The 25,403-nt window shown below is 38.3% G+C and overlaps 1 protein-coding gene across 1 annotated transcript in view; it reads left to right on the top strand.

The window, feature by feature from the left end:
• Positions 1-25,403, top strand: part of dnah9 (dynein, axonemal, heavy chain 9) — a gene marked incomplete at its 5' end in the record, with an annotated part of 98,082 nt that overhangs the window by 53,175 nt on the left and 19,504 nt on the right. Inside the window, 15 exons of the mRNA XM_079476918.1 lie at positions 3,558-3,818; positions 3,904-4,329; positions 4,448-4,567; positions 5,872-6,060; positions 6,235-6,470; positions 6,826-6,948; positions 8,321-8,525; positions 12,363-12,527; positions 13,667-13,807; positions 14,490-14,660; positions 14,774-14,896; positions 16,385-16,578; positions 17,130-17,278; positions 18,004-18,131; positions 23,676-23,903. Coding sequence (XP_079333044.1) covers positions 3,558-3,818; positions 3,904-4,329; positions 4,448-4,567; positions 5,872-6,060; positions 6,235-6,470; positions 6,826-6,948; positions 8,321-8,525; positions 12,363-12,527; positions 13,667-13,807; positions 14,490-14,660; positions 14,774-14,896; positions 16,385-16,578; positions 17,130-17,278; positions 18,004-18,131; positions 23,676-23,903 — 2,859 coding nt within the window. The remainder of the gene's footprint in view (positions 1-3,557; positions 3,819-3,903; positions 4,330-4,447; positions 4,568-5,871; positions 6,061-6,234; positions 6,471-6,825; positions 6,949-8,320; positions 8,526-12,362; positions 12,528-13,666; positions 13,808-14,489; positions 14,661-14,773; positions 14,897-16,384; positions 16,579-17,129; positions 17,279-18,003; positions 18,132-23,675; positions 23,904-25,403) is intronic.

Raw genomic sequence — 25,403 nt, 5'->3', positions numbered from 1 at the left:
TCACTTGCTTTGGGGATTGCATGCTTTAAAGATTTTGACTTATGAAACAAGAACAGAGTTATCAACTAAGCATACATACAGTAGTTGATGGCAGAATATCTGATGATTTATTTTGAGACTATATATAGACAAATAGACTCACACACTTACCAAATCATGTATCAAATGAATTGGTCTTTCCAAACCTGGGTGACTTTCTTTATAAATAAGGATAAAGGATTCAGGCTGTCAATCTTCAAAAAGAATGGAAGAAAGTGATGTTGATCAGACAACTTCAAACTGAGCTGATAAATAGTACGAAGAAAACTACAGAGATGCAAAACAGTAACGTTTATACATACAGATACACCAATAGTGTAGGATGTGCTCTTACTGGCAACCTGTATTGGTACAGTACGTAGGCTTCACAGGACTTGTTGCATTTTTCGCTTCTTTTTTGCTCTGTAGAGCAGTTTGTCCGTTAGGGCCACTGTAGAAACAACATGGTGCAAAGGGACCCGCGGTTTATAAAAATAGAAATAGCTTATTCTCATATTATAGAAACACAACGCTTCATTATGTAAGGTCTTTATACACCTCTGAACCCATAGTAATGTATGTTATATTGCATTTCTGTCAATAGATCCTCAAAAAAGATCTTACACAGCACCTTTAAATATGGATTCAAGCCATTTCTGGGGGGCAGAATATCTTATAACAACTGTCCGCCTAACAACTGTCAAAATCACCATAACAACGTCATAGCAACCATTCAGAACACCCGAGCAACCGCGTGCAATTATGTTACTTGGAACACCTTAGCGATCACATTAGAATACCCCTTCAAACACCCACCCAAAAATCATTAGCATTTTTTAATAAATGCAAGAAAGTAGTTAAAACTTGTAATTGCGTTCTCAGCAACGCCTTTGCTAAACAACTTTGCTAATTATTACGATTGAGACATTATGACTTATCTAACGTGTCCTTCTGTTTGAGTTGCATTATGCCTCCAGAGGAACATACAAAGCAGCTTGTAATAGAAGTGTGTGCGTTAATCCCGCAGGCACGGACCTGCCGAAGCACTCTTTTTATCCCCAGGTAATGGCCTCAGGGCTCCATTCCCAGACCCACCACCCTTTAAATGGAAAAGCTATCAGAAAGCTCATTTGTGCACTTGCAAGGTATTAGGGGAGAGGAGAACTTGAATCAAAATTCACACGTACGACTGACATCCTATTGTGCGGTGGGAGACCGACGGCCACCACAACAACCTATTTACATTAACGGTTCAGGGGCCGAGGATGGAAGACAGCGGGTCTGGCTAGAATTCAAAATAAAAAGTAGGTGCTAATGAGGCAGAAAGTGTATTGTGCTGCCTGAAGCCGCGTTATTAAGGTGGGACCACTGTAACATGTAATTAGTGCATATTAATGCAAACTAGCTGGTCTCTGCCCACATCTGAGGGCATAGGGGATGAGACGGGGTGCGCGGGTTTCATTAGTTTTACAGTACATGTGAATGAAGAGCTGCGCAACTCACAGAGGCGGCTGTGTTCGTCTTCACTAAAAATAAGAAATTTTAGTATATCATTTATTTATCTTTGTAATCATTTTTGATTTTGTGTAATAACAACTACAGTGATATTGACACAGCAGTGCTTCACGGCGGATGTCATTGTCTAATGTCCAAAGATTTTGTTTAATCCCAAATGTCTGTTTTAATATACGCCACGGTGATTTAACAAAGGTAAGATAAGACTTCTACTCTTTGATCCAGACTTGCGAAGCCCCTACGCAGATGCTCATTTTCAAAGTATCCTCTTTCTGACTGAATAGGAATCATTATTGCCGTTTCATGTAGTCTGGGGAGCAGAGAGGGAACAAACTTCGATGAAGAGGGGTTTAAGTGTTCTTCCTCACTGTGCTTTCTAGGCAATTAGTATTCCGCCATCTTTACCTCCTATTCATCAGTTTAATTATCCACATGATGGCGACTGATTGTGTGGGTATTGTAGGCTTTTCCTACCCTGAGGGCAGTTCATCCCTGACGTCTCATTTTCTTAAGGCTAATCAGCTCATTTGGATGCTGGAAGAAGGAAACAGATTTGAGTTTTTTCCCGACGTGCCATATTTGACTATTTGTTTGGTTTAGGAGTCCCATCATTTTGTTTGGGGTTGTTTTTGAAAAGAGCTAATTGCATATTTCACCTTTTCGTTCTTGTTTTCTGGCCCGATGAGCTCTCCCAGCTCGGTGTTGGGTGCAGAAAATGAGTGGCAATGGCATAATCAGCTGTGACATAAAAATAAGTTAATCCGTCATATATTTGCGAACAGTAGCTCTTTCTGTTCTTTCGGCTCTGGATGTCATTTATCAATTCAAACTGGTGCTCATTTATATGATTTTACAACAAGTGTAAAATGAACTCCAGGTGGCAATGCAATTAGGTGATAACGGTTAGTTCATTCATTTTCCATGTACACTGTGATACTGGTTAATGACCATGCTGGGCCGGTTATGCATGTGAAATTATATGGTGGCAATTTTCAGGCTCTTTGCGAAGTAATAAAAAGCCAGAATAAACCCTGATGGGGTGGTCCAGGAGTCCCGAACTGGGTGATTATGTATTGTAACGTCGCGAACGAATTAAAAATATAATCGAATGATTCGATCCAGATGAAAATCCTACTCTAGATTGGATCTTGTGATCCAATCCAAATTCACAAATCTTTTTTTAAAAACCCAATTTTGAAGATTTGATCCGATTAGATTAATTTAAAAGTCAGTGTAAGCCAATATTAAATATGTGTTCTGAGTGTGTCACGCCATTAACACATTTGTTAATAACCAAATCAACCAAATATGAAGGATTAAACCCGCCAAGTAAATATTATGCGTTTTCATATTATTGAAAAACTGAGCAGAGCTCTCTGCTCTCAAACGCTGGGGGGGCGTGTCCGCTGCTGGTGCCCACTCGCCTCTCTCAACCTCGGTCCCCGGAGAATTCGAATTCAAACACGTGCGATCAATGCGGCCGATCTTCATCCTTCATCCCTTTCGCTGTTCACGTTATTTCCCTCTTTCAGATTTATTTAGTTGGGCAGAGTGAGAGTGCGAGGGCCTGAACTTGTATGCTCAAGAGATAGCAATCCTGAGCCCACAATTAAGCAGATCACTCATAGTAATGCGCTCTAGCGTTAGGGGAGGGGCCATGCATGCTCGGATGCTCCATTGCATTATCGAGGCACTGTTTTAGCCCCGCCCAAACATATCCTGAGCACAGAATTGGTGTAACGCTTTAACTCCACTATTCAGAACTAAATTATTCTTAGTAAAGTTTCTCAGCAATACATTTCTAACTTCTAAAAGACACAGAATATGTTTTTTAAATACATTAAACAGAGCTAAAAAGTAGTAAATTAAGAGATAGTCAGGTGTATCCAGAATAGTTTGAGTTTCAGATACAGTCTGTCTGTAAGATTAATGAAATATGACCGTAGTGACTTTCATGTTGCTTTCATTGTCGCTTTGGATATGAGCCTTTATAAATGTAACATGTGATAATCCCAAACACTTAGGTGGACGACCTAAAGAACAAACTGGCTGCACAGGAAGCAGACTTGAAGCTAAAAAATGAGAGTGCAGACAAACTGATTCAGGTGGTGGGTGTGGAGACGGAGAAGGTGGCCAAGGAGAAGAAAGTGGCGGATGAAGAGGAGCAGAAGGTAGCCCTCATCGCAAAGGAGGTGACAAGGAAGCAGCGTGATTGCGAGGAAGACTTGTCCAAGGCTGAACCTGCTCTCATAGCTGCCCAGGAGGCTTTAAATACACTCAACAAGGTCCGATTTCTTTTTCTTTTTAATTTCACCCGTTGAGATTCTAAGAATGAATCAACATTGCACTTGTTTAATTTCCTTTTTACAGAACAATCTGACAGAGCTCAAGTCCTTTGGCGCTCCTGTAGTTGCCGTAACCAACGTAACAGCCGCTGTCATGGTGCTCACGGCCCCCGGGGGTCGAGTTCCAAAGGACCGCAGCTGGAAGGCTGCAAAGGTGATGATGGCCAAGGTTGACGCTTTTCTTGACGCGTTAATAAGTTTCAAAAAGGAAAACATCCATGAGAATTGTCTCAAAGCTATTCAGCCATACCTGACGGATCCGGAGTTTAAGCCCGAGCTGGTAGCAGCAAAGTCAAACGCCGCCGCCGGCCTCTGTTCGTGGGTCGTCAACATTGTGAAGTTTTACGAGGTTTACTGCGAGGTGGAGCCTAAGAGACAAGCCTTGAACAAAGCCAACGCCGAGCTCGCCGCTGCTCAGGAGAAGCTCTCCGTCATCAAAGCAAAAATCAACGTAAGTCAATATGTCTTTGGTTTAAGATATTTTATATCTCATATATTACGGGTTACGCGTTTTTGTTTTGTTATTTTGTTTTATGTCACGTCCTCTGTTCCTTTGCTTCTCCTAACAGCAACTTAATGAGAACTTGGCAAAGCTGACGGCGAAGTTCGAGAAAGCTACAGCAGACAAGCTGAGGTGCCAAAAGGAGGCTGAGACCACAGCACGCACCATCTCTCTCGCCAACCGCCTTGTGAGTCTCCACCCACTCCACACCTGCTGCTCTTGGAAATATACAAATGCAACCTCTGCCTTATGTTTTGTATTATAATTACTAATGAAAAGTAAAGTTATGCTAAAATATGCATTATAGTTAACATGCAGCGGAAACCCTCAAAGCAAATTATTGATGGTGTACATTCAAGCGTGCTGAAATACATAGTCAGCAGCAGTTCACACAAACAAACACACGCATCCATGCTAGTTTCCACTAAAGGCACACTATCAAAAGTAATTTATTGGATGATCTGACAATAATTCGTATTTTATTTTTTGAAATGATATGTTGCTATTATGCGATTTGCAGTAGTACGATATTGCTAGTACGTACAGCTAGAAAAAAAACACTACAAAATTACATTATGTTTTTATGAATTTCCTATTTATAGGTATTAGGCAGAAAGTTAACTTCGCTGAAAATTCTGCTATGAATTACTTAACCCTCAAGTCATTCTACAAACCTGAAGCAGAATTTTCATTTATTGGTGGATAATTAAGGTTACTTTATGTAAAAGATTTTGCAAGTATATAGCAAAAGGCTAGTCAACATGACAAAATAGAAAGCATGTTAATGTAAAAAATATTGCAAAAAGCTAGTCAAAATGCAACTTAATATATTTTAAATAGCACAATACTAATGTATTAATGAATAATAAATATTTAATGGAAAACAGATTTTTGGTCATATTCTATCAGTCTTTAACATTGCTTTTGGGTGTCTTTGTCATTCCTAAGTTTTTTTTGGAACTCAACAAACTCCAGCATGGAATGGCCATAATACGTTTTAAAATGTTCTTTAAAGGGGAATTTAAAGTGGTCTCTTATGTTCAGATGAAGTCTTGTGCCATTGCATCGCATCTTGCTGTTTTTGAACAAATCACACCATGAATGTGACAGTAGGTCAAGAAAAGTTTAACTCTTACAGACAAGTTTCAAGACTCATCCTCATTAAATAAAGTAAACCGACTGAACATCACCACATACGTTTTGAGCAAATTGCTGACAGATCAATCGAACTGTAGTGTACCGCTGTAAATGACCTTATAGCCATTCGCAAAATAAAAGGTTTGGATAGTTGTCATTGAATTTTAAACAAAGCTTTCTGTCCTTCGAGTTTCCATCCTTAATTATTATCTTGTTTTAATTATCTTAGCCTGGTAACACTTTATATCAACACCATGTAAACTATTTTCATGAGCTCATCACTTTTAGTTCTGTGCAGTGTGTCATATTCTGCATGCACAGTTCTTCATTATCGACATCTGTATTTGCTCGTAGGTTGGAGGTTTAGCATCTGAGAACGTGCGCTGGGCTGTGGCCGTCAATAACTTCAAGCTTCAGGAGAGCACTCTGTGTGGGGATGTGCTCCTAATAACAGCATTTGTTTCTTATCTTGGATATTTCACGAAACGGTACCGCCTTGAGCTGATGGACAACACCTGGAGGCCTTACCTCACCCAGCTCAAGGTCTGTTGACAGATACCAGTGCTTTTTACATGCAATATATTGTTAAAACATTGAATTAAGATGCACTTCGGCAAGTCGTGACTTCTATATCAGTTAAAATATTTATTTTTTATTTCTTTCATTTAGAGTTTCTGTGTTGAGTCCATCACTCAAAGCTTTCTTTTTCCCTCACAGGTGCCGATCCCAGTAACTGAAGGGCTGGACCCCTTGACCATGCTGACGGATGATGCCGATATCGCAGCCTGGCAGAACGAAGGGCTGCCAGCAGACAGAATGTCTACCGAGAACGCCACCATCCTCACCAGCTGCGAAAGATGGCCGTTAATGGTTGATCCGCAGCTGCAGGGAATAAAATGGATCAAAAACAAATACGGAGATAAACTTCGCATCATCAGGATCGGACAGAGAGGGTAAGGTTCAAATATGGCCATCATTATAATATATTTTTATTTTAAAGCTGCAATCCTCAACTTTTGCCTTAATATCGCCATTTGAATATGAAACATACAATTGAAGCTTTACATATGTGTTTGGAAACAAAATTACATTTCGCAATAAATCTCACAAGAATTCCGACATTCTTCATCATATAAGCTCATAAGCTTATAACCGCTGTGAATCGCTGTTAGATGAGATAGTTTTTAACACTGATTGTTTACAGTATGTACTTGCTCATAAGATGTTTATATATTTTTTTAACCAGAAAAAGTTATGGATTACCGTGTTAGGGTTGTTTATTTGCTGTTTTTGTATGGTCTAATGTAGATATTTGGATTCCATTGAGAGGGCATTGTCTGTAGGAGAAGTTGTCCTCATCGAGAATTTAGAAGAGAATGTTGATCCGGTTCTAAGTCCTCTACTCGGCCGTGAAACAATCAAGAAAGGACGGTAAGAGCGTTTAAAAGCATTTTTTGCATAAACAAATATCATTCTTTTGTACTGTATTGTACTTTTGTACATTTCCGGTTTTTATATTTTCTTCCGACAGGGGTCCGGACAATACGTTTTTTGGAAATAAACGAATATTTAATCAATTTAGCCCAGTTGGATATACTGTAAAAAATATGATCTATTATCAGGCCATTTATATTATATTTTGATATCCACTTTATGTATGTATAGGCTGTGGCTTTAGGGGAATGTCCTATTAATAGTAGTCTGATAATTAAAATGTATAAATAAAATAAACTACTGACAACATGCAAACAGCAAATGTAGTGTAACAATTAAAATGCTCATCATAAACAGAAATAACAAAGTTACTTACTAAATTAGCCTTTCCATGACATTCATTCCAGAAATAAGTCTATCTTTAAATCATTTCCCAATTAAAATGTTGTTCATTAGAAAATGTGACCTTGCTTGTGAAAACCCAGCAAAAGTCATCAAATCATCCTACAGAATATTATTTGGACAATATCCTTAATTTTGACTGAATAATGCCAAATTATTAGTGAAATTAATGCTTAATTATCAATAAGATTTGAGACTTTCGCCTGAGTTTTCAGAGGGTCACAAAGGTCTACATGCTGATCAATAATGCTAATGCTAAATGTAGATAAAGACGCTATGGTTCCTAAAATATCACGAATCTGGTTGAAAGCTTGGAGACATATAGCAAACTTTAGCAGACTGACAGATACAAATGCTTTAATATGGCTGTACTTTGTTTATTGTTGTGTGTTCATTTACCAGCTCTGCGTGTCTGCACTTGTGTTGTTCAAATAAGCACGTGTTTTTGCTGCTCTTCATGCAGGAGAGTCTTTGGCAAGAGAGAAGCAGCGCGTGCGGAGCGGAAATTGGTTCAAATGAAGCGCGTTTGGCGCTAGATAAAGATATTGGAGGACATAGCGGCAAAAGATAAATTACATAAATGTTCCTTTGAGCGAGTGTGATGTGATTCTCCGTTGTGTAAGCTCAATTTAAACAACCAAAATAGTCGAAAGTTTCAAAATGGTTTATTAGGCGAAGAATAACAGCACACACGTTTCCAACATACTGTATGCGTGCAAGGGATAGTTCACCCCCAAAATATTCTCTGATCGTTTATTCATTCACATGTCATGCACAATCTGCATACGACTCTGTCTTCTGTAGAACATAAAAGAAGATATTTTGAGAAATGTTTCAGTGGTTTTGTGTCCATCTTCTGTTCTCTGCAGAAGAAAAAAGTAATACAGTTTTTGATTGACATAAGGATGAGTATGTTTTCATTTATTGGCTGAAATATCGTTTGACCTTCTACTTCAATCCACTATAGCTGCATAAAGATTGGCGACAAGGAGTGCGAATACAACCCCAATTTTCGCCTGATCCTTCACACCAAGCTGGCGAACCCTCACTACCAACCCGAACTTCAGGCTCAGTGCACCCTGGTCAACTTCACGGTGACGAGGGACGGACTGGAGGATCAGCTCCTGGCGGCCGTTGTCAGCATGGAGAGACCCGACCTGGAGGAGCTGAAGGTATAAGCATCGCTCTCATTCCTTCGTACGCCAGGCGTCTCTCAATTAGACGGATGGACCAATATGTTGTCTCATTTGAAAAGCTCTCTCTAAGGAACATCCCAGCCTGGCTTTCATTATCCAAAGGGAAAGGGTCTTTGATATTAGATCACTCTCTCTACATTTAATTGCAGGGACAGTTAAGTAGATGCCGTCTAATTGGAGAGTATTTGAAGCGTGTTTTCGAGCTTAATTGGATTCATCAGTTTCTGAGGTCTGGATTGGTCGAACTCAACAATAATTCGTCATTGTACTATGACAGATGGGACGGCGATCGTGCTGGTTTTGCGATACGAATTAAAATATTTGATCGTATAGGAAGTGGCACTTGTTTTTTTCACCGGGTTTCTACTATGCTTTCTCACCTTTACTTGGAATAGGTTAATGACGGGTTTGGTTTTTGCACATTTTGCATATATTATTAGCTTCCCACACGTTCCCGGAGCACTGTCGCTAATGACCATTGAGTTTCAGCCACTGGAAACGCAGATGTGAAATAGTTATTATGGACTATATTTTAGTTTTACTACTCTAATTGGATTGAATGCTCAATGAAGTATTTATGTCGATGGATTGGACCTCATTTAGTTTTTGATGAAGTTTTCATGATTTCTAATTCACTCACTTTCAGGAAAATAAGGCATTAGCTCATGGCAGGATTAAAGGAATAGGTCACCTAAAAATGAATTTACCATTTACGTTTCTTCATTTGATTTATTTTTACCGTGACTATTGTCTTCTGATCTTAGCGTGTCGTTTTTTGGACTTAAATATAACTTTATTTAAATGTTAAGGCATTTTGATCAATATGATGAAAGTAAATGGTGACCAGAGGCTGTAAAGCACACTACAACCACACTACAATAGTGGCCAAAAGTGATGTCAGGGGGCCATATTTGTAAAATATTTGGTTTAAATGCCCCTTAAGTTAGATGGAACCATCGACTTTTGAGGCGTATTGCGCAAAATCTGCAAAACTATAAAAAATGTAAGGTCATCATTTAGCAAAAGGTATTTTTGCTGCATATCAAGGGAATATGGGTTTTATCCAGCCCTCTGGGGTCTGAGGGTGTTTCGGGCCCCCTCAGATGTTTTGACTTCGTATAGTTGCCCTTTTTTCAGTAGTTTATAAAATAGTCTCGTATCACTGTATTCAGCACAAACTTCTCCAAATTCATCTCAAAGCTTAACTTACAACTATGCGACATTCACACAAAATTATACTAAATCTTTAATAATACATTAGAATAAAGAAAGAAGACGTACATTTCCCAAAGTTGGACTTCACATTTAGCCACTTATGTATAGTCCACGTCTTCTGATATAGTTTGTTATAGGTTATAGGATGGCTCTTTGTCTCCCTTTAACTCTCAGTTCTCGTGTACACGTATATATTTAAATACCTAGTCAATTATGTCAAGGTCATTGGCTCTGTTTTGCCCTCTAGTCAATATTGGAAAAACTCCTGATCAGCATTTGCTTTTGTATCCAAAGCATAAAAGTCACATGGGTTTGTAATGTGCAAAATATTCATTTTTAGGTGAATGGATCTACTTTCATATTTTTACAGCGTCGGTAGTTCATTAAGATGCTTCTTGTATTTTTCTCACGCATCTCTAGCATGCCTGTCTAAGCTGAAAGCAGAAGGATTTCATCTGCGAACAAATTACTCCGAAAAGAAAACGCGCTTTTAATGACCGTCAGGAAGAAAATGCGGTTGTGTCTAGATCCTCTCTGTTGAATTTGCCGTAAAATTGAGATGTTGCTTAATGAAGGTTGATTAATTAGTGTTTTGTATCTGAGATCGGGAGGACGAAAATAATGATACAGAACTCTCTTCTCATCTTAATTAATACTGAAAGTTGCAAGAAGAACGTGAGAGTCCTGCCATGACATCAACAAATACGATGGCGTTTCACTTGCTGTTAGTTACACATTGCCCTGTTGTTATAATTAGGTGTTACGCAACCACACCACAGGGATTGCTCCTTTTTTTAGATGCCTTCTATTTGTGTTTACATTTCCTTCGTAATTTCGTAAGTATATGTGCTGTTTTTGGGTTATTGCATGCAAAATGAAAGTCCAAATATGGTCAGTGTGATCCGTGGAAAGAAGCTATTGTTAGACATCAGTCTTCTTGGCTAATGAGCAGAATTCTGCCATTCTAAAATTAACCAACGTCACACAATTTCTTGCCTGAAATAGTTCAAGTAAATTGCCTTTTCCTCACAATAAGGCATGTTGCTGGCTAGTTTGTTTTCTAGGTCCAGGTTAATTGGATGCACAAGACGCTAGTGGAGATCTAATCATTAATGATTTAGCCATAAGGATTGTATATGGTAGTTGTAGCTTTGCTGATGAGAGGTCACACGGAAAGGTCCAGATCTTTAAACCACGGGCTTGTCATTTTTCTGATGTTATTTATTATCTATCTCAAAAGGCCCTCCCAACAGACGCATTAACGTTGTGACAACATTGTGACAACGTTCCATTTTTCCTGGCAACAGCTGTCACAACGTAGAAATGTGAGGTGTTAGAAAGCTGTGGCAATGTTGTTCTGCAACATTCAGTAAAACACGGCCCGTCATTACCATGCAGTCACAGAAAATGTAGATATAAACAAATATAAAATAAATAAATGCGGGAATGTATAAATGTGGAAAAGAATATGTGGTCACTTAAATGCATAAGTAAATACATACATTTAAAAAAGGGAAATTGTAAATAAATAAAAGTGTAAATAAATAAATGAAATTTTCTTTAGAATATATAACTAAAGAAATAAACGCACAAATACTAATTTATTTTTGTATTTTGACATTTCTATTTCAACTTATTTATTAATGTATGTATTTGTACATTTCTTTCGGAGTATTTTTTTGTATTTATTTATGTTATTTTGGCACAATTGGGAGTCCGTAGGGCAAGACACACAAATATAAAAATGAAACTCTAAAACTCCTGTTTTTATTATGTCATGATAAGCTTGTTGTATTAACTCAGTATTTTTACCTATTTAGAATAAAATCAATATTATTTCGATGAATCAGAGCGAACTTTCCTCCGAACTCAAGCCCAACTGTGGGCTGGAATTCAATAGGCTCAGATTCATGCATCTCTACGATGATGGTTAAATGTTGTTTGCTGTCCGTACAGCATGCACACAACCTAAACAATGGCTCTGAATGCAAGTTTTAACAGATAACATTCCGACAGCGTTGTGACAACTTCACCCCACGACGTCAAAACATCAACCTTTTGATCACATTGTTATTGTACATGTTGTTTTTAAAATGTTGGCTACATTGTGACAACGTAGTGAGTTTGCTGTGTTATTGGTCTCTGGCTACAGTATTTAACGTTTTTATATTCACAAATCGACATCATCAAGGATACATTTCGCCTTGAGGCCTCAATATGTCACGCTTGGGATGTTAGCGACTTGACTGCGTTTTGTATATCACCGTAGTCGTATGTTTGGTGTGAGAGTGCGAATGCTTGTTGTGTGTGTTTGTTTTTCTTTCATTAACTTGGGAAATGGATCCATCAGCTTTGACAATCCTATCACACTTCAGTGCTTGCGGTTTGATGTGTTTTGCCAACAGGAACTTGTGTTAATCCACCCAAGTAGTACCTTCATGTCTCCCACTGGCATATGCTGAATATATTGATCTCTGCAGCCTTTAAGATGCCCTCTAATGTCCCTGGCTCTTCTACAGTCTTATACCCTGTGGGTCTAGTTTTTATGAATCATCGTTGGTCTGCACATCATGCCTTTCTTTGTTTATTACTTTGAAGTCAAACCTTACAAAGCAGCAGAACGGCTTCAAAATCACTTTGAAAACACTGGAGGACAACCTTCTCTCACGCTTGTCCTCTGCTTCCGGAAACTTCCTCGGAGACATAGAGTTGGTGGAGAACCTGGAGACGACCAAACGAACAGCGGCAGAAATTGAAGATAAGGTGCGGTATATCTTTATTAGCACATTGGACGTTATCTGTTTGCGGTGCTTCCCAAATTGTGAGCCTTGAAGCTGTGGCCTAGGCTGAATCAAAATGTAAAATATTGAATAAAAAATATAGTTATGAATTTGATCACAATAGATTTGTGAACTATGTAGCTGTTGTAATTCTTTATATTTAATTCACCAATAAAAAAGCAAGAAATAATAATACAATGTATGGTGGGCTCGCCCCTATGAAGTTTGGGAAGCTCTGATCTCTTGTATTTTCACAAATGAAAATCTAATTTTCATTTATTGTACTGTGTTGTGCTAACTACTTACTTTCAATGCTCAAATTGAGGCATATGTAATGTGTGTTATGTAATGTTTACATTGTATGCTAAAAGTGGTCTATTACAAAGCACACATATGGGCAGTTATAATAATACTAATAAACCCTACCATGTGTCCTAATAAATTTTGATTTAATGGGGACAATTTACAATATATACACACAGTATATATATATATATATATATATATATATATATATATATATATTACAATATATTAATTTCTTTTTTAAGGATTACATTTTACATATTTCTTTTTGTTATTATTTGTTGTTTTTTTAAGAGTGACAGCAAACATTTTGGAAAAAACTAACAATGAAGATACATTTCTCTTAGACTGTCACACCATAGGACACATGTGCATTTATTATTATTCAAATAAAGAAATGTTTTTTGCCCAACAGTTTAAAAAACAAAGTATAAATATTATCACATCTGTTAATCCAAATCCAAAATTCGAGCTATACATTTTTTTTATCAGTATATGTTTCCTGGGAATCAAATCCATGACTTTACCAATTGAGCTTTAAGTAAAATACATCAATAAAAAGTAATCAGATTATTTTTATTGTAATACTTGCATTCAATTCAAGTACTATTAGTATTACTATTACCATTTAATCATTCAGTTTTTAAGCTATAGGTTTTTATCGAATAAAAACATTTGTCGTCATGTTATTTGATTCATGACATGGTTTTTAGTTGTCAATAAACTTTAACCTTTTCAAAACCCTTTATTGGCATATTAATAACAAGCATGACCCTCGGCTCAGCTATATGTGTATTTCTGTATGCATCAATACAGGTGAAGGAAGCCAAGGTGACTGAGGCTGAAATCAATGACGCGAGAGAGCACTACCGTTTGGCAGCGGCCCGAGCATCCCTTCTGTATTTTATCATGAACGACCTCAATAAAATCCACCCCATGTACAAGTTCTCTCTCGAGGTATCTCTTGACTGTTGACCCTGACCCAGAGCCTCTTTTAAAAACCTGTTGTTTATTTCCTTGTTCTCGATGATATAGTTTGTACCCCCACAGTTGTAGTTTATTGTGTTTTCTGTTTCCTGGCTCAATTGTGCTTTTGTGGCGTTATGTTTTGTCCCATGCTAACCCAACCGTGCAGTGGTGGTGAGCTACGGCTTTTAATATAACAGGCTTAAATATTCTGCAGGACTGTAATTACAAAAGGATTTCCTGCAGCTTAATGTACAGCGCCACGGAAAAATAAATGATAGGTCGTGATCAGAGTTAAATGTAATTTAAATAGTTTCCTCGTTTCAAAATGTTTGTTTTGTTTCGATTCCTGCTGCAAAGCCCTCGATGTTAATGTCAAGATCAGCTTTGCCTTCCAATAATGGAAAAAAGATTAGGAACGCATAGCCGTTTTTCTACTTTCTCCTGCTTTCCTGTCATGGCGCTGATAAGATACAATCTACAGCTATCAAAAAATAATTGCCTTTTCCCTGTTGTACAAATTTATGCAGAGAAATCTAGATCTTCCCAGTTAGAAAAATGTCTCATTAGAAAACGAGGAAGAAAACACAACTGTATAAAAAATGCTCCGAGCGAAATTCTCAATCCGTCTGTTTTCCTTTCTCTCTTGCTTCCGTGTGCTTCTCACGTCCAGGCGTTCAACGTTGTGTTTCAAAAAGCCGTACTAAAAGCCGCCCCAGATGAGACCTTGAAACAACGGGTCTTAAATCTGATTGACAACATCACATCCTCAGTGTTCCAGTACACCACCCGCGGGCTCTTTGAGTGTGACAAACTCACCTACACCGCCCAGCTTGCCTTCCAAGTGAGCCGTTATTTCATTATGTCTAACAGATGACAAGCAGTAGTCATAAAGACCGTAACATATGCCATGTCTCCGCTTGTTTCTCTTAAATGCACGTATTCATCTCCATTCAGGTCTTGCTCACGAATAAAGAGATCAATCCAAGTGAGCTGGACTTCCTTCTAAGGTACCCGGTCCAACCCGGACTGACCTCACCCGTGGACTTCCTGTCAAATCACTCCTGGGGTGGAATTAAAGTGAGTTGTATATATTCCTTATTTTAAAGCACGTCGGGTCCTTCATTTTGTTAAAGTCGATGACTTCCCTTCAAATATTTATATGTAATAATAGCAATATGTCATCGCAGGAACATGAACCAGTCATATCTCTAAACTCGACTAATTTAAAGTGGCCCTCTGTTTATTTTATTCTGATAATGGAGGCTGGTTTGACCAAAGACATTCATCAAACCTGCTGTAATGTCGCAAAGTGAATTCTCCTGAGCTGTATATAATAATGAATGAAAATAATGAATGAAAATTTGGTCCCACTTTAGATTATGGTCCATTTCTCACTATTAACTAACTGTGACTTTTAAACTTAAGAAACTCCTAATAAATAAGGTTTAGGTATTGGGTAGGATTAGCGGATGTAGAATAAGGTAGTGCAAAATAAGGCATATGTGCTTTATAGGTACTAATACCTAGGTACTTGGTCTAGCTTTTGCTGAAACAAGTAACTTTGTATTAGCACTATTGTACTATTGCTCTTTGTACGTCATGTCGCTTTATTGCTCCCCTAACTCTGTGTAAGTCGCTTTGGATAAAAGCGTCTGCTAAATGACTAAATGTAAATGTGTTAATGTAATACACAACCAATATGCATATCAACGATGAATTTGTGTACCTCAATATAAAGTGTAACCGGAAATTCCCATTCCCATTTATTTATAGTTCATTTGATTCATCCCTGCACATGAAAATCCTTCAAATCTGTAGCTTCCACAACACCACTGTGCCTTGAAAAACCTTCAGCTTTTTAGTTCCCCGAGCAACTAACTTAGATTTAACATGTGCTGAGAAAGCACCTATTGTCAATGGTAAAAATGTGAACGCGCCTTCTGTTATTTCAGCGAGAGGAAGTCCATAATGTGCTCATATGTGCCATTAGGATTTAGTGTTTCCCATAAGCAAGGCTTTTTGGGATTATGAGTCATCATCACCCACTGCTTTCAGCACCTTCGGGTCGAGCTGAAGTCTTCCTATGAAAGGCACCGGCATATGTCACACTGGTGTTCTTCCAAGAGAAAATAAATATGCCTTGCGATGGAAAAAAACGGTTTCTGCTGCCTTAGCACTTTTGCAGGTCTGGTTTATGAAGAAACACATTCATGTTTACTCAGTAGTTTGTGTCATAAAGACACTTTACTTTGTAGTTAGATTTGATTAGAGCCTTGGCAGTGCCGATGATGACTCTTTATTCTTTGCGAGGCTTTTATGTCTGCCATCACAACCCTTTTTTATTTCTGATAAGATTGCACGGTGTCCATTTCGCAACATGCCTATGCTTGCAAAATAATGCATACAGAATGAAACGTGCATGTATTATTGATGAAAAGCCTACACATTTCTTGTTCTAAAGTGAAGTGTGAATTTTTGGTGTTCAGGTATTTTATCCTATACCAATATACTATGCAAAGTCAACCATAAGTCGTCTACAGTAGGTTGATGTGATATTTATTGCAGGCTCTCTGTAATATGGAGGAGTTTCGTAATCTTGACCGGGACATTGAAGGGTCGGTTAAACGCTGGAAGAAGTTTGTGGAGTCTGAGTGTCCAGAGAAGGAGAAGTTCCCTCAGGAATGGAAGAATAAAACAGCTCTTCAGAGGCTATGCATGATGAGAGCTTTACGTCCTGACAGAATGACATATGCTGTCAGGTCAGACGCCAATCTTGTTATCCGCTATAAATCACGGATGACAAGGTTCTTTATCTATGCCATCACCTTTGTCTGATATTTGAGCTTTAAAGTTGTGTTTTAAAGGAGTTTGGGATATTGTAGTTAAAAGTGTGTTCCAGCAAGTATATGTCTGATAGACATGGCAAGTGAGAAGTCTGAGACTTATGGTGTCAGATCCAAAATTCAGTTAGATCTGTTTACAGAGATTTTTTATTGAATTAAATTAAAAGAAGTTTAATTAAACGTGGGGCTTTTTGTATTGCCAAATTTTGTGGAAGAAACAAAGAAAAGTGCTCTGTTGGCATTGGCATCAGGCTTAAGTTAGTAGTTCTGTGTTTCTAATGTAGACTCTTTAGTGCCTGACCTTTAAGCAATGCTAATATAAAAAGACAGCGCATGCTAGTGTCGCAAACAGAAATGTTGACGTTTTTGTACATTATTATCTAAGTCTGTCATAATTATGAACTATTTCTGATTTTATAAAACCAAGATGATGGTTATATGAGAAATCTTGTCTTTTTTATATAAAGAGATTTTGTGGAGGAGAAGCTGGGCAGTAAATATGTGATGGGACGTTCGGTGGATTTCGCCGTCTCTTTTGAAGAGTCTGGAGCCGCCACGCCCATATTCTTCATCCTGTCTCCAGGGGTGGACCCCCTGAAGGATGTGGAGAAACACGGTACCATTTACTTTTAAGAAGAAATTTCCTGCTACTAATTGAAATTCTATCTTGCGTAAAAAACATTTAATCTTTGAAACGCTTTAGTAATTAACTGTGGTTTTAAAGCTAAGGTGTTATTTAGCTTTTCTAAATCTCATTTTGTTATATTGCAAAATTAACCCCTACATTTTACAGGGTTTTAAAACACAGAAAACGATAAATACTTGATACTAAATTAATGTCTTAAAGTGATAGTTCACCACAAAAGGAAAATTCTGTCATCATTTACTCGTCCTCTTCTTTCTTCCACAGAACACAAAGAAAGACGTTTTTTGATAATTAAATAAATAATTAAATACATTTGATGAATAAACATCGGCACCCATTCAGTGCCAGGTGACAACATTCTTAAAAGTATCTTTTTTTGTGTGTGTTCTGCAAAAGAAAGTCAGAAAGGTTTGAAATGCGAGAGGGTGCGTCAATGATGACAGAATTTCAATTTTCGGGTAAACTTTCCCTTAAACTAATATTTTGTGTTGCCTGTCAGACAATGTGTTGAGATGCTCTCTTTTCGTAAATGTTGGTATTTTTCCTGTTTTTCCACATAGATTTAAAAGTGTATTAATAGTCTCACTCTGGCTGTAAAATCTCTTATCTGGGAGTGACGGCACATAAAGCACTTCAGATAACTTAATTTCTGACTGTAATGCTCTACATACTGTACTTTGTGTTTTGCACTGCAGGAAGGAAACTGGGATATACATTCGACAACAAAAATTTCCACAACGTGTCACTGGGCCAGGGGCAGGAAGTGGTCGCAGAAGAGGCTCTGGAATTGGCTGCGAAAGAGGGACACTGGGTCATTTTACAGGTAAAATGGAGTTACACATCATTCACAACTAGAAGTGTCCAATATGCACATGTGCATTTGTCTGTTTGGTTGAATGTGCAAGTAATTATGCCAATGTTTATCATTAGTTGAAAGTTCTTTTTTTGTAAGACCCAGTGAGGTGCCTTGATACAGTATGCACAGCTTTGTTCCACGCAGTGCCAAAAGTTCAGCTGAAACAGAAATTTAGGGTGGTTCCAGACATTTTTCGTATTTATTTATTTATTCATACTAATATTTATGTTTATTTAAAAACATATATTGGGTTGTGGTTTTGAAAGTGCTAAAAATAATTTACACTGGTGCGTAAAACCTTATGCCTAAGACTACTGTACCTAAAGATCACGCATCACCAATACAAAAAACGTACAGTTGCCTGAAACTTTTTAACAAACATTTTATAATTTGCACCCTCTAATGCCTAAATACCTCAACCTAGGTAAAGAATGTTGCTTTTACATTTAGCATTTACCTGGCAATGTGAATGCCTGGGTTGTGTTGGCCTCGCGACTCTTCCTCGCTGGTGATTAATGACCTGTTGTTCTCTGATGGGAACGAGAAAGAAAAATGCCCCCACACCCAGCCAGTCCACCACTGGCCCACCGCAGGGGAGACAGCCGCACTTCACTAATGAGTCCATTAGACCGCTTCCATTTCATCCAAATGTCATGCTTAAGGCAGTGTGCTCTCCGACCGCAGCTGTTCATTACACGTATTAATCTGGACATCTTCCAGTACCTACCCAAATATACAACTTGGCCATGGATGTGGTCCGATTAAAAATAAAGTAGCGATCAATATGTCAAAGCGGATTGAAAATAGCGGATTGGTTTGAATTCAAATGATTCTCCTACGAGCCAGGCTGTAGAAATAGATCTCCACGGAAATCAAACCTGCAACATTGATCCCAATTTCAACAGGACAGAAATGTATTTTTCTCTTTAAAGAGGCACCTGCACTGAATCGCAATGACTTGCGGACGGACTGGAAGAAGTACAGAATGCAAACGTCCCTGATCTAATCCAGGAGTTGATCGGACGTACAGTAAGCATCATGCTATAGTGACCAGACTCACCGAGATGAGCGGCTCTTTAATTGCCTTGGCTTGAGAATCTAAATCAATGCATCCAAAGGATGAGAATCTTCATCTGGCTGTCTCATCTCACCCACACGGCCCTGCCTCGACAACACGATCCATCTCTTTCAGCCCGCTTATGAGTTCAGACTTTGCCTGGGAACTTGTGGGTCAATGAAAAGTTCCCCTCCAGTGAAGGTTAATTATATTGCAGCACATAGCGACCCGGCCCACAGAAATGCAGAAATCCACTCAGTGTAGAGAGGCAATCAATTGCTGATACTAAAGCAGAAAATTCAGTCCTGGGAATCAAGTGGCTTAAACTGACCAGAGCCCCCACACCCCTCCCTTCTGAAATGTACTCTTTAAGATACACAATGAGGAGAGACGAGGAGAGCAAGGTGAACTCGCTCAGGGACGACTATTACTTGAAAAGTGGCCGCCGGGATAGTGTTTAACTTTAATGGCTTTTCTGGAAGGAATATGCTGCATTCAGCCTTTTACAACAGCCATGTGTTTTAGGGTCGTGTTATCTAGCTTTACTGCCAGATTCAGCAGTAAAGTGGAGTCCAGTGAAAACAAAGAGTCAGTAAAGGCCAGTTACTCCATGGACGAGATATGATTAAATGGCATCATGTAAATAACCTTGAAGGCTTTGACACCAGAATTGTAATTCAATGTGATATACTGTTTACAAGCAGCCACCTAGTAAATCATTGGAATGGTGAAGATGTATTTGGACAATCTCAAACTCAAGTGACCATGAACGTGATACAGTGAGTACTTGTGCAGTTATGAAAACACGCTGACTGGGGTCAAAATCGAAGGCAGATTCGAAGTTAGTCAATGGCTTTAATGGATAGATGAACAAGTACAAGTTGCTTTCCACCATCGGGCCGAGAGACTTCACATCTCCTATCCGCACTGGTTCAGCTGCAATCTGTTCTTTTTCTTAAAAAAATGCTGCAAGGGCAAAATCTGAGCTAAAGTCAAAACACAGTTTTAACAGACAGCATGTTAAGCAAACATCGATTTTGGAAATGGTGGATGCGTTTCCGCAGCATCCCTAAATACTCCCTCCGAAGGCAGCCTATGACAGAATTTCACCTTGAACATCAACAAGTGCACAGCATTAGCAACCATCAGGCACCTGTAAAGATAGCTCAGAAGCACTCCTTTAGCTGTTGTTTCCGCTTAGAAACCATGTCTCTATGTGCCCTTGAGAAAGAATTACTTCATTTGTGTTGACAAGCTGGAAGTTAAACTGCCACATGGCTTTTAAGCTCATCCTTGCAGCTTGGCAGTCATTAGAAACCAATTGCAATATTGATATCATTTAGAGGTTTGTTTTGCTTCATTTAAATCTTTCTCAGAATCAATATTACTGTCATAGTGATTTTAACAGTGTGACAGTTCACTCAGCACGATGTTATATAACACCATTAAGGAGATAATTGTATCTGCTCTTGTGTTATAAGTCAATTTTCTCTCCAACCGCCTATCCATAGTTCGTGGAACCTCATACGCAAATAATTTGGAGTGCTCAACGTTGGCAAAAACTGTGTGCCACAAAAGCACCTCTTTAAAAGAAGAACTTGATTCATGATTGATTTCTATGTAAATTAGCATTAGCATGTTCTAATCTAACAAAGTGACAGACATGAAATGAGTTCCATCCCCAGAAAATACACTTATAGACGTGCTCAAATTTGTTGGTACCCCTCCACAAATAACGAAGAATGCACAATTTCCTGAAATAACTTGACACTGACAAAAGTCATGGGCATCCACCATTGTTTATTCCATATTTAATAGAAATAAGACCAATGAAAATAATAAAACAAATGAAAATGTCATGGACAAAAACGATGGGACCCCAATCAAACATTTTGTTGCACAACCTTGAGGCAATGACTGCAAGCAAATGTTTTCTGTAGCTCTCAATGAGACTTCTGCACCTTTTAACAGGTAGTTTGGCCCACTCTTCCTGAGCAAACTGATCCAGCCGTCTCAGGTTTGAGGTGCCATCTCCAGACTGCAAGTTTCAGCTCCTTCCATAGATGTTCGATAGGATTCAGATCAAGACAGGCCACTTGAGAATAGTCCAATGTTTTGATCTTATCCATTCTTGGGTCATTTTAGCTGTGTGTTTTGGGTCATTATCCTGTTTGAAGACCCATGACCTGCGACTGAGACAGAGCTTTCTGACACTGGGCAGTACGTTTCGCTCCAGAATGCCTTGATAGTCTTGAGATTTCATTGTGCCCTGTACAGATTCAAGGCACCCTGTGCCAGATGCAGCAAAGCAGCCCCAAAACATAACCGGGCCTCCTCCATGTTTCACAGTAGGTATGGTGTTCACTTCTTTGAAAGCTTGATTTATTTCGTCTGTGAACATAGGGATGATGTCACTTGCCAAAAAGCTCCAGTTTTGACTCATCTGTCCAAAGGACATGCTCCCAGAAGGATTGTGGCTCGTCAATATGATTTTTAGCAAATTTCAGTCTTTTTCTTTCAAAGGTTTTGCTCAAAAAGCGATGGATGGTGTAATCAGAAACCGACGTACCTTCACCTTGGAGTTCAGCTTGTATCTGTTTGGCTGTTATCCTTTGTTCTTTTTCTACCAGTCGTACTATCCTTCTGTTCAATCTGGGGTCGATTTTCCCAGGGAGGTTGGCTACAATTCCATGCACATTAGACTTCTTAATAACATTTGCAACTGTTGTCACGGGAACATCAAGCTGCTTGGAGATGGTCTTTTAGCCTTTACCGTGCTTGTCTATTATTTTCTTTCTGAGCTCTTCAGACAACTCCATCCTTTGCTCTCTCTGGTCCATGTTCAGTGTGGAGAACAGAATGATACCAAACAGCATAGTGACTATACTATTCTCCGTTTAAATAGGCTGGATGACTGATTACAATATTGGATACTTGTGTGATACTAATTAAAGAAACTAATTAGTTTGAAAGATCACTCTAATCCAATTATGTATTATCTTTTCTAAGGGGTACCAACAAATGTGTCCAGGCCATTTTAGAATATCTTTCATGGTTCATCTCTTTCCACAGCTTCTTTGCTTTATTCCATGACATACCAAATGCATGCATGTATACATGGTACAATTTCTTTTAATTTTATCACTCTTCAGGAGGAACAAAACATTATTTCAATGAGCTCTAAGGGTACCAACAAATTTGAGCACGTCCGTAAGGTATCGTGCAATGTACTTGACCAGTATATTGGGTGATGATTCAACACTATTGAGTTCAGCTTGGAGTGAGATTTTTCGGCCTGGAGGGTTATGTTGTGGAGGAACTGCCGAGAGTATGGGATGGCAAAAAGTTGTAAAAAACACAAAAACCTGCCATTAGAAGTACTGTGATTGTCAAAACATTTGTTAACATAATTTCATTACTTTCATTAAATTAATTTTAGGTCAGCTGTGCCTTTAATATTTGAGCACAGACCAGAGGTCACGTTTATTAACCGCATACGTCATCAAGGTTGTCTCATCGCAGTAAAAAAACATTACAAAATTTACTTTTTTTTCTCATAAGACATAATCATTATGGTTTTATTTTTTAAGATATCATTTAAGGGCTTGTTCGCCTAAGTTTGAAAGTGATGTTGAGAACAGACAGGAAAGCATTGGGAAGACAGGGGAGTGGGACGGGGAAAGGAGGCTCGAGACGGAAATCGAACTTTGGTCACTATATGTTGGCACCCTAACCACAGGGCTATTGGAGCAGACATGGTTTCATTCTTGCCTTGAAATGTAAACATTGCCTTTTTTCTAACCATTGCTTTTCTGAAAGAAATCCTGAAATAATAATGAATGTGTCTGACAAACGTAGCCTTCGAACTGAAATGCAGCTATGGATTTATCTTATAAAGGCTGTAGTCAATTGATCTTGTCAAAGGAATAAAGAAACTGACAAATAAAGATTTTTTTTTGAATTTATGCATTTGCAGATAAGGTTTTCCTTTGTATAGGCTTACCACAAAAGACGTTCAAAGCCACACAGTTTAATATGTACTGTTCACATTTATTCCTGATCTTATCCCTAATAAACTGCTGAAAACGGCCCAAATCTCTGGTACACTGATAATTGGCAATTACATTACAGGAATCACTTAAATAACATATTTTCCATTTAAAACGCCGTTTCGTAGTTTCCATCAGTGTATCCTATTGCTCAACATTTCTATTGTTGTAAAATATTGTACTGCCCAAATAATTGTTTAATGTCATGCATTGCACTTGAACCTTAACTATCTTTTTTGATTTGATTGGTCACCCCAATGGCTCTATAAACAGTAACTCCCGCCTTCTTAAATTTATTGGCTAATGGCCACCTTATTTTGACATGTGTGCATAGTTTATTGTTGTTTGTTTGATAAGCAATAGCCTCATTTATAAGTTGATGAAGTTGTTTTCTGTTTTAACTAGAACATCCATCTAGTAGCGAAATGGCTGGGCACTCTGGAGAAGAAACTAGAACAGCATGGTGAGGGTAGCCACCAGAACTTCAGGGTCTTCATCAGTGCAGAACCCTCGTCTACGCCTGAGGGTCACATCATTCCACAGGGCATTCTGGAGAACTCCATCAAAATCACAAATGAACCGCCTATGGGCATGCAAGCCAACCTGCACAAAGCCCTGGACAACTTCAATCAGGTATAGTGAGCCACACGCATTCCCACAGCTGACCAGTATTGACATTTATTCTGTCATGATGGCACATGAGGAAGCATTGGCCTGCATCCCAATTGGCTCAGTGCTTAACAATGTGGAGGGCTGCTGGTTAAAACTCTGCAAGGAATGAGCGATGAGCTGTCACCATTGTGCCCTTGTGTAGTAAGTCAGATGGATAAATGTGTCTGTTAAACGGCTACTAGCTCACCTACAGCACGGATGGCTTGTAATATGTAGTAAGCCAGTTGTCCAATCCGGAAGATACTTATTATTCTGCAACTTGTATCCACAAAAAGTATGGTCTATAAATATGTAGGACCGGGAATGCTGATAAGAAATACAAGTAGTAAATAATATTAGATATTATTTACTAGAATAATTGAATTTATTATATAAAACACCATGAAGCGTGTTTTACCCTTTTTTGGGGATTTTTATTTAAAAAAAATTCCCCTGTAAAGCTGCTTTGGAACAATGCAAAATGTGAAAAGCGCTATATAAATAAAGTTGAATTGAATTGAAAAGTAAGAATCAATTGATCAATTGAAACGTTTAATTAAAACGTAAAAATGTAAACAAAAAAATCCCTATTTAAATCGAGAAAATCATAGACTTAATAAACGGTTAAACAAATGGTTTTATTTAACTTTTCTTTTAAAATATAGTTTAATTGAACAATAAAACACTAAATAAAAAAATAATTTTAACATTAATTAATAGCACATATTAACATATTAATAAATATATAGAGCTGGAGATCCAAACATAATTTAAATTTACAAACTGATTTCAGCGTGAGCTGTACACACAAAGGCCTCAACACTGAACCTATCCGCTCACTAGAGAGTCCAGAATGTTGTAATATGTTGTTATGGACGGCCAAACGAAAACATGGTTCTGTGAATCAGGGGTGTAGAAGAGACGACGATGAAACTCAGGTTGGGATTGTAATGCTGCCAGGAAAGCTGCAATCCATTTTCATTTTCACCCTGTCAAGCATTACACCGCACACTCGCAGCTCAGCAAAAGACTATAACAGAAATTCTGTCCCTGAATGCAGTACGATGCAACAAACGCCTTGTTATTAATGATTTCTATGGTCATTGTTGCATTGATCTAGTGATGGGAATTTTGATTCATTTGAGCGATTCGCTTTTTTCACCGAAATGATTCGTTCAGACTCGTTCACTGATTCATTCAGTGACCTTTTCGATATATATTTCATACACACGCCAGTAGGTGGCAAAAAATGTGTGTCTCATACTGTATGTAGTACAAGTAATTTTAATAACGTGTTTTCATAACTGTCACGTATATTGGGCTACAACATATCATATTCTGTTGTTGTTGCAAACGAGAGTGACTCACGTGCTGTATTGAGCGATTCTCAATTCATTCGGTCAGCAGCTCCTTGTTCACGAACGAGATGTCCGATTCTGACTAGTTCAGTGAAGAGGCGTATTCGTTCAGTAGCTCAAACCA

This window comes from Barbatula barbatula (genome assembly GCF_947034865.1).
Source record: "Barbatula barbatula genome assembly, chromosome: 16".
In the NCBI taxonomy this organism is placed as follows: Eukaryota; Metazoa; Chordata; class Actinopteri; order Cypriniformes; family Nemacheilidae; genus Barbatula; species Barbatula barbatula.
Note: the sequence above shows the minus strand (reverse complement) of the source record. Positions and strands in the feature narration are given on the sequence as shown.